Genomic DNA, 13,178 nt, shown 5'->3' on the forward strand with positions numbered 1-13,178 from the left:
ATTTGATCGCCATCTACTTTTTGATGCTCTGATCGAAAATGTGTATAGTTGGTGCAATGGGCTTATTGTTACTTTAATATAGTAGCAAGATGGCGAAGTGTCCGTCGTAGGCGGACTTTCGTTGGGAGAGCTGACGTTACACATGCTGCCTGGAAATCATCGTGCCGCGAAAAAGTCAGAAGAATGGAACTGTTCCGCACTGACACGCACTTTATTTTCGTGAAAGAGGGGTACAGCCTTTGGTGCGACAAGTACACGGGCGAATTTTCTGCGAAATCGGGTGGGTAGGCGCTCGCATCTGACAGGAGTGCATATACGTGCATTAACACGTTGCAATTCGCTGTTCGACGTTTTCACTTACAATCTCTTTTTATTCTCGCAAGAACATTGCCAAGATACTTTTCACGCTCCCTTGCTCTATGGTCCAAGTTTTATGGGAATACCTGACAGCAAGGAGATTCATTTTGTATCGGTTGATAATTTAATTATTCTTACTGAAAACGTGCAACCGAGGGAATGCCTTAAAAGGCAGTAGCATACGTATTGTTTTGCAATACCTATAGTTCATGAATTATGTAAATGCGTGGAAGGTATACGTTAACTAATAGCGATAGTTAAGGAGGAGACTGTAGGGTTTAAGCTTTCATCTGACTTGCCAATGTTTTTGTGGCGCATTTGTTAACCATGCATTGCTTTGTAGATTGGGAGTGGGCCTCTGCGAACGATTTAGAATGTCTGGGAATATTTTATGGGATAGTTGGAAAGATAGACCAGCCGGCCGTGTTAGAGCCTCGCTTAATGTTAATCAAGGAAGTTTCATCCGCTGGAGAATTGCACGGAGGTCATGTCATATACAAGATTAAATCCATCGCATTTTTGCACCTTGGCACAGAAAATAGTGATATTGGACTTCTGCCATGCAAGAAGCATCAAAATTTGCCAAAGAAAAAAAGCCAGGCAAGCTTGTTCGAAGTGCCACAAAAAGCAGCCTTTGCCAAAACATGGGGAACCATCAAGAGTGCTACAAATACCATAAAAAATACCACGCAACAAGCAGCTGCGCTCGCCACGTCCCAGGTGAATTACATAGGTTCGACGTAGCGATGAAATGCCATAACGATGGTAAATTATTTGCAGGTGAAGTCTACAGTGTCTAAACGAAGCATCGTCAAAGACAAAGAAAGATTTGAAAAGAGGATCCTGGAGGAATTGATCAAAATCTTTACGGAAACAGACTCCTTCTATTTCTGTCAAACTGGGGACATTACCAATAGTCTACAACGGCTCTGTGTCACAGAGTCGCAGCACAATGAACAGGGCAGACCCCTTTGGCAAAGAGTGGACGACAGATTCTTTTGGAATAAGCACATGCTGCAGGATATAATGAATTTGAAAGTTAGAGTCTTTATAAATTTAATGTGCTCACGAGACGAGCGCGTTTATGAAAATGTTTCATTTCTTCAGACTGATAAGGCGAATTGTTGGATACTACCAGTTATCCAGGGATATGTGCAAATAGAAAAATGCAAGGTAGAAGTGGGCTTCGACGATCAGCCCAGACACGAAACCTTTAACTTAGCTATTATATCGAGAAGGAGTAGATTTCGCGCAGGAACGCGGTAACGATGCCTTCTTTACCTATACTCTCTCACGTATTCTTTCGTTGCAAAAATGTATTCTTTGCCAAAGGTATAAGCGACGCGGAGTGGACGACGATGGGAAATGCGCAAACTATGTAGAAACGGAACAATTAGTTTGGTACCACGACCACCAGGTATCTTTTGTACAAGTACGAGGTAGCGTGCCTGTCTACTGGTCCCAACCAGGCTACAAATACAAACCCCCGCCGCGTATTGACAAAGGTAATCAGCTAAAAATGATTGTTTCATATGACTTGATTATAAAACCAATTGTCACTTCAGATGAGGCTGAAACGCAGGTTGCGTTCGAGAAACATTTTACAGAGGAGCTCGGACATTATGGTCCAGTTTGTATAGTGAATCTCGTCGAACAGACCGGGAAGGAGAGGATTATTTGGGAAGCCTATAGTAATCACTTGATCAATTACAATAACCCGGACATAACGTACACGGCGTTTGATTTCCACGAGTACTGGTAAGCATCTACCCAGGAACGGAGCTAAGCAACCGTTTCCAATTGCCGGCTAACTCTATCTTTATGCCTAACACAGTCGAGGAATGCATTTTGAGAATGTGTCTATCCTGGTGAATGCATTAGCTACGGTACTGACGGACATGGGCTATTGCTGGCGCGACAAGCAGGGCACAATTTGCATGCAGAAGGGAGTGTTCCGGGTGAATTGCATAGATTGTTTAGATAGAACGAACGTGGTGCAAACCGCTGTGGGTAAGACCGTGATGGAGATGCAGTTCTCAAAGCTAGGACTAATACCGCCAGAGGGAGCGCTGCCGACCAATATCAAGCAAACGTTTCAGTTGCTTTGGGCGAATAACGGCGACATTATCAGCAAACAGTACGCTGGCACGAACGCTCTGAAGGTTCGTAACTTGGTGGCGAATTTCATTCGCGGCTTCGCTGCAACCGGAGACCCCAATCGTACGCGGGACTCCGCTGCTACCCCATGAACCCCTATGACACGTGGTTTCTTATTGCTTGTAGGGTGATTATACGAGAACGGGGGAAAGAAAGTTTACTGGTTTAATGAAAGATGGCATGAATTCTGCGAACAGGTACAATTGGACAGCAATTACGATACATGCCCCGCATTGCGCTAGAACGTCACTTTCATTCACACGCTCCATATACCACACGTCGCTTCATTATTGCTCATTGGTCGAACCAACCCCGCGAGTATATATATCCTTTTTAGTAGTTGTAAAGTTTGACGAACGAATAAACCGTTACACGCTGCTCTTACCATCATTAGCATCGATCACGATTACAATCTACGATCATCGTTGGAATACTGGTGCATAGGTCCTTGACACTATCCTTTCATTTTCCTATAGATATTATCAGCAACACTTTATGGACGACAAACGTCAGGCGGCGATAGATATCTTGCTAGGGAACCCCATCGACGTTAATCAACTGAATATCGATTGGTCGCACTATTTAGACATCCTTGACAATTGCTGTCACGAGCTAATACCCGCGAAACCGTCATACGTAGAGCTTCAACTCGCTACGCACCCCGAGTTTCTTTATGCCAGTGTTATGTATGATTTAGCAAGGTTCGTTCTTGGATTTGCGCTCAAGCTTTTCAACTATTTGACGCACGAATAAAACTGTCGCTCTGACACCCAAATGTTAACGGTTCGCCGAGCGAGATAACGGTATAAAATAGAATCGAAGTGTAACCCCTCCCACCACGATGTTGTAATAAATTCGACTGATTGTTTGTGCTGCACGACAGAGATTCTAATGCACGACAAACGCTTCACTCTAAGTTCGCTCCTAATCCCAGAGAAAGGAAGCGACCTTTTGTCTTCTGCGATATAAACACCTTGACATCGTTTTAATTTCTTGTTCCTTTCATGCAAGTATTTGGGAAGGTCCGTATTTTTTCAGATATTATTTAAATCGCTTCAAGGATGTCTATAGACAGGCTACGATTGATATGATGTTAGGGAATTCAGTGAATGAGGAAGTGTTTCAAGAGCGTACAGAAGAGGAGGACAATGCTGCGACAGCGATTCACGTGAAGCTGCTGATAGAAGATTGCAAGAAGCTACTTATACCTGACCCAGAAGTTATTTTAGGCAGTTGGGGCCTTATAGATGCCGATCCCGTGTATGTTACATACGTTTGTATCCTTTGTCTATCATATTTTAGAGTATGATATACCTGATTCTCTTTCAACAGAACTGGAGACCCTACGGAGACCGAGATGGACACTGTTTTTATATTAACGCGCGACAGTTATTACGTAGCTGACTATGATGACCAGATCGACAAAGTTACAAATTACCAAAGAGTACCCCTGGACGATATTGTACTGATCGAGTTCGGGCAGCCAGAAAGTGCAGTCTCTTTTTTTAAAAATAAGCATTTCTACTGTATTAGAATAAATTACAAAGTGGCCAACGAATACGGCTACTTCCACATGTTTCGTAGCACAAACTTGCGTTTCTTCAATAACATGGCTGTTGTTATAAAAACTGAGGAAGAAAGTATAGGTAAGCTGATTGGCTCGCGCTCGAATCTTCTGTTTTCTAATTTAAGTAATGTGCTAATCTATATTGCAGAGTCTTTAAGAGCGATCTGCGAGGCTATTTCCGTAGCAATGGAAATCGCGGATCAGCCAAAGATCCCTATAGCGATGAATGTGACATTAGATAGACGAAAGAGTAAGTTAGTTAACGTTAAAGGATCTACGGGCCTGCTAGACATCTCCTCTTTCCCCGAGCTCACTAGAAATCTCTCAGAGACACAGTTGCTAGCCCTTAAAAGTGCAGGTACATATCCCTAGATGCACTGTGATATGTCTACAGTTTCAGAGGGAGGGTAACTTGCGAAACTACCTCTGATTCCAGGAACGAAAGCTTTAAACAACATGTCAGAGCAGTTCAGCAAGCTGAACAAGTTGAGCCATAGCTTTAGCGCGAGAAAACCAATCGACTTGGCTAAGAGTATAGGCAGAAAATCTGAGGCGCCCGCGAAACCTACTTTTACTGTTGGAGGTAGAGATATTTCTGGCAATGTACAAGGAACACGTCGTAGCAGTAGCAGCAGTAGCAGTAGTGAGAACGAGAATGCCCAGACCCCGCCTGTCCCGTTAGAGAAACCAGTGAATTATAGTCACGATAAGAACCTGATGGAAGCTTACACTCCATCCATCGGCATCATAATGGGCGTAAAAAACGTTGACGTAGTTGATAACGACGAGAACAACGAGAATCAGAATTTATCGATGCGACCTAACAATCTGCTCGAGCCGAATTCCAATGCAGAAGGTCTGCTTGTTCCAGACGCTGGATCTGGCACAAGCACCCTGAGTGCTTCCCCCCAAATGACCACAGCGACCAACCCCGAAATAACGATACAGAGCGCGACAGAGGGTACGGCCGACGACAAGGAAAGAATGCTTCCACCCTCGTCGTTGAATCTCTCCAAGAATATCAGCCACTCAGCTGGAGAAGTGGACAACAGGCTGATACTCGACGACATGAATACCAACAGCCTGCTAACGGACAACAGGTTGCAGGATAAGAAGAGGTGCACGTCCGAGCAAGACTTAACGTTGAACATCACATCTTCCCAGAGCGAGTCCGCTTTGAAATCAATACAGGCTAACATCGCTAACGTTGCTAGCCCGGTCGCGTCCACGGCTAAGGACATATTGTCGCCTTTCTCGAAATTCGCCAAAGGGGTTCAGACCCTGGGGGCGAACTTGGATCCCAGGAAGCTGAAGCCGGGACAAGTGGGAATGCTGAGGAACCTATCGGACCACCACATGGAACAGCGCCAGAAACTGCAAGAGAGGTGGGGCTCTTGCCGATCGAAACTGATCGCTTTGTAAGTCTTTCGATGATACACAGTAGATAAGAATATGAGTGTCTAGTGGCGTGATTGTAATTCACAATTTAGAAGCGTACGCGTTAGTAGGCGAGCAACTGGGAGACACTTTCCGCATAGGAATTGATAAATGGAGTTTTCTTGTTACCATTGGTATTTTCTAGAAATATGGCGTTATAAGATGGGGATCGTGTCGATTTGTAATCACAGTGCACACGTTTAATGCATCCGATGTTCTTTTTTTATTCGTATTACTGCGATCTTGCTGAAGATTTGAACGAGAGTGGATCGCTAATCGATAAGACACTTTCTACACTTTCACCTGAACGTTATCTTCCCAAAGTACAATGTGGTCAATATTTAATCTACGAGTCCGTTGTCGCGTCTGTCTTGCAAATTTTCTATTACTCTACATTAACAGAGAGCCGGTGCGCTCTTGGCTCCTACACCGAACGACTATCTGCCCGCAGAATGCTTTTGGCATATTTATACAAAATTTTCAACGTGATAGCGTTTGTAACGATTTTATGAAGCGAATCCTTGCATTGCATTTGGATGTTAGAAACTTGAATTGTGTATCCACCGGAACGGTGTGCTTATACGATGAAAATTAATCCCAGCTTCAACTGAAGCCATTTACAACGCTTTGCTGCATAATTAAATTTTCCTAGCGTTCTGTGCTTTATTTATTTATTCTATAGGTTGTACTTTCCGTTCGTAAGTTCGTAGACTCATATGTACATTTCAACACTTGTACACACACACAAATGTCCGTACATCGAAAATTTATTTGTGCAGCAAGTTCAGTGAAGCTTTGTAGTCAATTATGTAAATACAAAAAAAATGTTATTTAACTGTAGTCTAGCAAATAACGTTAAAATCGCTGGCGAAACCGAAGGTACGGTGGCAAAACGGGACGTGAAAAGTAGATATTCTCTCCAAAGGTCTGCACGATATGCAAGCTAGTGTCGATAATCGAATTAAAGCGAGTCTAGAGATCGGAGAGCAAAATACTAGTAGCTGAGTGTTTAGGAATAAAAAATTACGATAGACAGAAACAAGTTTGAGACTTATTTTGGATATACAAGGAAAGCAAATGCTTTGTTCGTAACATGCCGCATTGTTTTCCGTATAGCGTTTCAATTGAACCATACAAAAGATTGAGAGGATCAAAAATACAATCACAGTATTTATACATACTTGCATAGCCGCAGTATTATGTACATTCAAGTCAACCGAATCTAGGAAAAATTTACATATGCAATCTGTATATCTAGATCATGAAACAGTACATCTTGTTGTTTAATACTCTATTCATGACAATGTAAACCAAACAATCTGAGTTATGACTTTAGATGGCTGACCTCCTGTATATATACGTATATGAATATTTTAATTTAATCGTGATATTCTGTATACATTTCATAGTTGCACTAACACGTAGTAGAGGTATTGCAAGTTAAGAATTTTCTAGTGAATGTTTTTCCAATTGCAAATGATAGTCTGTGATATAATCTAGCGGAATGAACACAGCCTAGAATGGCAAGGAAAGTGTCTATTCTGTAGAACATTTAGGAATGCTTTAAAGCGAGGACACAAAGACACAGGACTGTTTTTCATGTGACTCATTTTATTTAGCAGAATTCGTTACCTAGATTTTGTGACCGTCTTTCTTCTTTTATCATCCATTCCACATAGATCAGAGTACTTTTAATATAAGTTTAGCGACTCGTGAAGTAATTATTTATTGATGCAGTATTATGAAACATAGAAAGAAATGGAATCTATATTTTTGTTCCCTTTTTCGTATCAAGGCAATGTATGGTCCAATTAAAATTCAGCAGTCGAGGCATTGTAACATTTATTATCTCTGTATTTTTACGATAGAACATTACAAACAATCTTGACAAACAACGCACGAAAATGTTTATAGCCTGTAGAGGCTTAACTTGCCTTATATATATGTATATGTATATATATATTCATTTACATATGTATATTAGCAATTACATTTTCGGAAACATATATATATATGAATATGTACATGTGATACAGCAAGCAACATAGCACTTGTAGAAAAAGAATTACAATAAAATGCAATGAACTCCGATAATTCATTTATTTCTCTCCCCCAAAATGAAATTTCATAATTAAGAAGACTAATATACCAAATACTGACTCGCGGAGATATTTCTGTTCTACAAATTTGGAAAAAGAAGTGGTTTTTAAGCTGCTCAAAATTATTACTTGCAATCTACAGAAGTAAAAAAATTTATTTGATAATTTTCAATTTAGTCCCGTATATATTATAATTTCAACGACAAAGCGTTAATAACCGTAAATTGTGTCACTATCGTGCAAGGTAATACGATTTTCCCCTTAAAATCCAATATTTATTGCGATTCGAAAATTGAACCGGCGAAGGTGTTCGTGCTTATTTTGTCAGAAGTAATATTCCATGTAAAAAGAGATTTTTCTTAAAAGTCTTATACATACACCGAAGCAGAGACATGTCTTCTCCCTATTCAGCCCATTCCAGCACGTAATTGATCCAATTGTTGCAATTAATTCACTAAAAACCAGCACTTAACACTCCGACTACGGACACTGTACCAAATGGTTCGTTCAACTGCTGGACGCGGAAGCGTGTTCAAAATAGTTTCGATTGTTGCTTGCGATTCTCGAATCGCATTCACTATCGACCGACCGTGCACCTATCGATTGATCACGTGGTTTTGTTTTGATATGGACGAACGTATACCCACATGACAAGTTTTACGAATGCAAAGAAATAAAAAATATTAATAAAAACTCCTTATCCCTTATTTGTATTAAATACAGATGTAATTAATCTATAAATCGTTAGATTTTTTTATAAGGTAACACAGATGGAATGCTTCTGGTCTGATCCATCCAAACACCCACAATGCCCACATGGTAATTTAAAATTCATCGGATGCAAATTTTTTATATTGAATTGTGAAGATGTAAAATTGAATGGCTGCGATAATGTTATCTTTACGTAGGTCCATCTTTATTATTCGGGACGCACGAAAATGGCAAGTCGCAGAAGTTTTATGTATGCTCGGCTTGCCGTGAAAGAAAGCTGTGCAAGTTTCACTTGAAAGAGGGGGACAAATTAACGAAGCAACAAGCAGCTAAATGGGAGCAAGAAAGGAAGAAGTTCGCCTCTCGTTATCATCATATACCGTTGTACGTGCGGTTTACCGAGATAATGGCCTTACCACCGAAGAATAGGTGTTACTGCCACACTTGTGAAAAGCTGATACAGAATACTGAAGAAAATATGGCAAACAAACACAAGGATCATGATATAAAGGAAGGTCTGACTGACTACGAGATGAAGCATCCAACAGAAATTCTGAAAGCCTTAGAAAACACCAAGCAGGAGGCTCAATACTTCTTTACGAAGAAATCAACGGAAGATATAACAAATATGCTTGTAGAACTTGGTGCAAAGCAAGTTCTTTGCATCGGTACACCGAAAATACACGAACATCTTTTGGACCAATACGAGGACAAGATATCTTCCCTTTTATTAGACTTTGATGGAAGATTTGTAAGTCCCTTCAAAGACAGAAGATACAATCCTTCTATGATTTAATACTAATGCAATTTTATTTCATCCATTACTATGTTACAGCATAACTTTTTCGGACCGCTAAGTTATTGTTGGTATAATCTATTAAACAACCACTTCTTCAACGAAGGTGGTACGCACGTGTTCAAAGACTTCCTTACGCAAAACAAAGGAAAAGACACATACTTGATATGTGATCCACCTTTCGGTAGTCGGGTGGAACCAATGTCTTGGACCATAAAAAGGATTTCAGACCTCCATAAGAAGTGGAATAGTATAGACGACGAAAAGGATCGCTTGAAAATTATGTTCATATTTCCACACTTCATGGGATCCATAATGAAACAAAAGAGCAATCCACCGGGTATATCTGGGGGCTTGAAGGACTTGAGCATGAGCGATTACAAAGTATCTTACGATAACCATTCGTTATTTGTAACAGAACCAGCGGCTAATAAGCTGCCATCACCTATTAGGATTTTTACGAACGTGCCATTGCATTTATTGCAACTTCCTGAATCCGATGGTTACAAGTACTGCAAGAGATGTAAAAAGTGGGTGTCCAAAGAGAATAGACATTGCAAGAAATGCCACACCTGCGCGTCTATAAATGGTCTGAGGTACAGGCACTGTAAGGTTTGCGAACGGTGCGTAAAACCTTATTGGAAGCACTGCGAAACTTGTAAAAGATGCGTTGCAGAAAAGCATGTGTGTGGGCAGAAGCCGAAAATTAGTGGGAAATGCTTCAAGTGCAACGAATTTGGTACGTAGTTTAAATTTAAGGCAATTATAATTGACTAATGTGCGTAACAAGTTTCGTTTCTTATAGGACACGTTGAGAAGGAATGCGATGCTAATCAGAGGAATCACGTAAATACATCGAAAAAAGTTACGAAACGTAAAATTCTTAACGGAAAGGAAACAACGCAGGGCATTAAAAAAAGGAAACTGAATGATTTGCATAATGCAGACAAAGAAGAAAAGAAGGTACCAGTAACTCCAAATGCAAAGAAACCGGTAAAGAAGTTGGGGAAGAAAGGGAAGAAGTCAAAGCCGCTGTCCGAAGTGAAAGTAAAGACTTTGAAGAAAACAAAACTTTCGAAAGTGCATAAACATACAAAGTTACATGCTCGGTCAAAAGGAGTCGCGAATTCGAAGAAAAAAGTGAAGAAACAAAGTACGTAACTTGTATGTTCGAGAAAAACGACGTTGTAAATCAAATTTCCAAGCGGTGTAAATAAAAATTTTTATCGACGTTACGAATGTGTATTTTAATAAAGAAAGTTGAAGTCTTTGAGTTTGATGCAGCCTGATTAATGATAATGACTATATAAGTAATGAATAATAAAGTATTTATTAAGTTCTTTCGGTTTCAACACTTTTCTCGTTTGCATACTTTTTGTAACGGCCATTCGAACCGTCTCCCTTTGAGAGCTGAATATGAGACTCACCCAATTTCGCTTCTAAATACACGTCACCCTTCGAAAAAATCTGAGCTTGTGCTTCAGGAGGAGCAGGGAGGCCTTAGTCACTATTTCTAACACAATTTTCACTTTAAAACACACTTTTTCCCAACTTTTACGAACTTTAAGTGAACGAGCACAACGTTCGCGCGCGTAATACGAATTCCAGCTTGCTACTGAACTGACCTCTAAGGTGAGCTAAAGAAAATGGCGGCTCCCTTGACCCGTCTGCCCTGGTGCATTTTAAAAAGAAATCAATTCCAGTATAAACAATTGCTACTTTTCAACTGCGCGGATCGGTTCTCGCAATTCAAATACTCTTCTTCGCAACAACAAAAGCCTAAAACTTTTAATCAAGCTATCAGAGATGTCCTAACCTACACCATCCTCTTCTCTGGGGTGGGTTACATTTTGTATAAATGGAAAGATGATTTCCAGAATCGATTACGCAGTTTGACCAATTTTATGCCCACCGTGCATGCGAGATCATTGCCTCCCCTAGATGTTAATCACAACAGAGATAAATATAATTTCATAGCTGACGTAGTGGAGATATCTGCTCCCTCCGTTGTGTACATTGAGATTAAGGACAATAAAAGGTAAGTGGAAATGGTATACGCGAGGAATGTAATTACGACGGCGTGATTGCTAATAGAATTATCGTTTCAAGCAACTATTAATCATGAAATAGATTCGATTATTATACAGGTAAACCTATGACAGCTAGCAACGGGTCTGGTTTCATTGTTCAGTCGGATGGCCTCATATTAACGAACGCCCATGTTGTAATTAACAAGCCAAATACAACCGTCAAGGTGACTGCTATGTTACTATGCGCTTGTGTCTGTTCGTAGTATGTAAAATAATGCTGGGAATGTTCTTTCAGAAGTTTTCATACAGTCTATTTCACAGGTACGTCTTCACGATGGAAATACATATACTGGGATCGTGGAAGATGTGGATCTACACAGTGATCTGGCCACTGTGCGAATTAGCAAGGTTTATATACGCCGAACATGGTAATACGTGAATTTTTAGAGCTTCAGAGCTACACTAACGTAAACGTTTTACTTAGACCAATTTGCCTGTAATGAAGCTCGGCAGTTCATCGAACCTTCGGCCAGGGGAGTTCGTGGTGGCTATCGGGTCTCCGTTAGCTTTAAGCAACACGATAACGTGTGGAGTTATAAGCAGTGTCAATAGGCAAAGCGAAGAGCTTGGTCTGTTTAATAAGCAAATGGGTTACATTCAAACGGACGCTGCGATTACCGTTAGTGTTATTAATTTTGTGTAACGATTTCAATGAAACTCAACCCTATTAAGTACTATCATTCCTCAGTTCGGAAACTCGGGTGGCCCGTTAGTTAATTTGAACGGAGAGGCGATTGGTATAAACGCAATGAAAGTGACCGCTGGCATTTCTTTCGCGATACCCATAGATTATGCTAAAGACTTCTTGAAGAAAGCGGAACTGCGGAGAAACGGTAAAGGTAACGTATCGCGATTAGCGGTGGTACACGAGATTAAGAGCCCCGGAATAAAAGGATTTTGTATTAGGCGCTCAAAACGCGGTGCAAACTCCTACGCATCGATACATGGGAGTTACCATGCTCACCCTCACGCCGACTCTGCTCTTCGAACTTCAACAGAGGCTCGAAGGGATCCCGCAGAACATCAGGAACGGTGTCCTCATCTGCAAAGTAATCGCTGGGTCGCCGGCCGACATGTACGTCCCGAAAACCGTACCGTCCTACCGTTTCCGATTAATTGACAAGCGAACAAAACTAACGTTGCCTTCGAAACATTGCAGCGGCGGTATACAGACCGGTGACATTATAACGCACGTCAACGACGAGCCAGTGATGAGCGCCAGTAATATTTACAAGGCAGTGGAGTCGTCCAAAGCATTACGGTTGACCGTCATAAGAAAAATGGGCGTGCTGCACTTGAGGGTCGAGCCGGAGGACCTCTAAATCCATAGTACATACATCGAGGCCAAGGTCGAACACCCAGCTCTTGTTCCCTTCAAATATACCATTTTCCAACAGAATCTCCTCAGGCGTTATTTCTATAAACCATCGCTCGCTAGTAGAAATATTCTTTGTTACATAGAACCACCAGTATTTTTCACTCTAGAATAAAGTACCTCGATATCGTAACGTATGTTTACATTATTCCCGGACAACGACGGGCTCCGATACGGTGGCAATGATTTTGGAATAATAAATCAACGATACCTGGCGGTATTTATTTCGATCGTGGGATTTATCCTCTGGCTTTATGTTCCTTTAACTTCTTTTCTCGCGTTGTCGTTCGGATATCAGGAGACTCTCGTTACGGCGGAGGGTACAGGAGGACGGGAGCGTGCGTGTGCACGCCGGGTGTGGTCCACCGGCTCGGCTGCATAATATTTATGTTGTTTACGACGTAAGGCGACCTCCGCAAATACGTGGCCGGATCTCAGGAGTCGTGGGTGTGGTCCGCGCGGGGCTGCGGGCGTTTTTACGAAAACCATTTTACTGTCGGCAGACGCGCGCTTCTTGTTGGAATTCTATAAGGCCGTCCAGGCGGGACGTAATGTGCTGCGCGTCGTTTCACCCCGAGGATCCGTGATA

General features: G+C 41.4%; 3 protein-coding genes across 5 annotated transcripts; all 3 read left to right on the plus strand.

The window, feature by feature from the left end:
• The first annotated feature begins 17 nt into the window (after positions 1-17).
• Positions 18-7,612, plus strand: Sp3 (phosphatidylinositide phosphatase spermathreecae). Of its 3 annotated transcripts, none has more exons than XM_076821024.1 (13): positions 18-280; positions 893-1,077; positions 1,138-1,395; positions 1,465-1,619; positions 1,690-1,862; positions 1,923-2,115; positions 2,192-2,519; positions 2,641-2,711; positions 2,991-3,215; positions 3,553-3,774; positions 3,847-4,160; positions 4,230-4,439; positions 4,518-7,612. In XM_076821024.1, exons 1-13 carry the CDS (start codon positions 184-186, stop codon positions 5,501-5,503), a joined length of 3,417 nt encoding a protein of 1,138 aa, XP_076677139.1. In that variant the 5' UTR covers positions 18-183; the 3' UTR covers positions 5,504-7,612. The 3 variants fall into 3 exon arrangements, with proteins under 3 accessions (XP_076677139.1, XP_076677138.1, XP_076677140.1); XM_076821023.1 differs by having other exon boundaries at positions 28-280; positions 701-1,077; XM_076821025.1 differs by lacking the exon at positions 2,991-3,215 and having other exon boundaries at positions 41-280; positions 701-1,077.
• A 601-nt stretch (positions 7,613-8,213) lies between these two features.
• LOC143373747 (rRNA N(6)-adenosine-methyltransferase ZCCHC4) lies at positions 8,214-10,359 on the plus strand. Its single transcript, XM_076821267.1, has 4 exons — positions 8,214-8,436; positions 8,526-9,079; positions 9,164-9,863; positions 9,930-10,359. Exons 1-4 carry the CDS (start codon positions 8,388-8,390, stop codon positions 10,283-10,285), a joined length of 1,659 nt encoding a protein of 552 aa, XP_076677382.1. The 5' UTR covers positions 8,214-8,387; the 3' UTR covers positions 10,286-10,359.
• Positions 10,360-10,747: 388 nt separating this feature from the next.
• Positions 10,748-12,722, plus strand: Htra2 (HTRA2-related serine protease). The gene is made up of 7 exons (XM_076821270.1): positions 10,748-11,162; positions 11,255-11,378; positions 11,476-11,562; positions 11,639-11,833; positions 11,903-12,053; positions 12,121-12,289; positions 12,374-12,722. The coding sequence occupies exons 1-7, from the start codon at positions 10,771-10,773 to the stop codon at positions 12,534-12,536; spliced, it is 1,281 nt and encodes a 426-aa protein (XP_076677385.1). The 5' UTR covers positions 10,748-10,770; the 3' UTR covers positions 12,537-12,722.
• Positions 12,723-13,178: the final 456 nt, after the last annotated feature.

The sequence above is a fragment of the Andrena cerasifolii genome, chromosome 10 (genome assembly GCF_050908995.1).
Source record: "Andrena cerasifolii isolate SP2316 chromosome 10, iyAndCera1_principal, whole genome shotgun sequence".
In the NCBI taxonomy this organism is placed as follows: domain Eukaryota; kingdom Metazoa; phylum Arthropoda; class Insecta; order Hymenoptera; family Andrenidae; genus Andrena; species Andrena cerasifolii.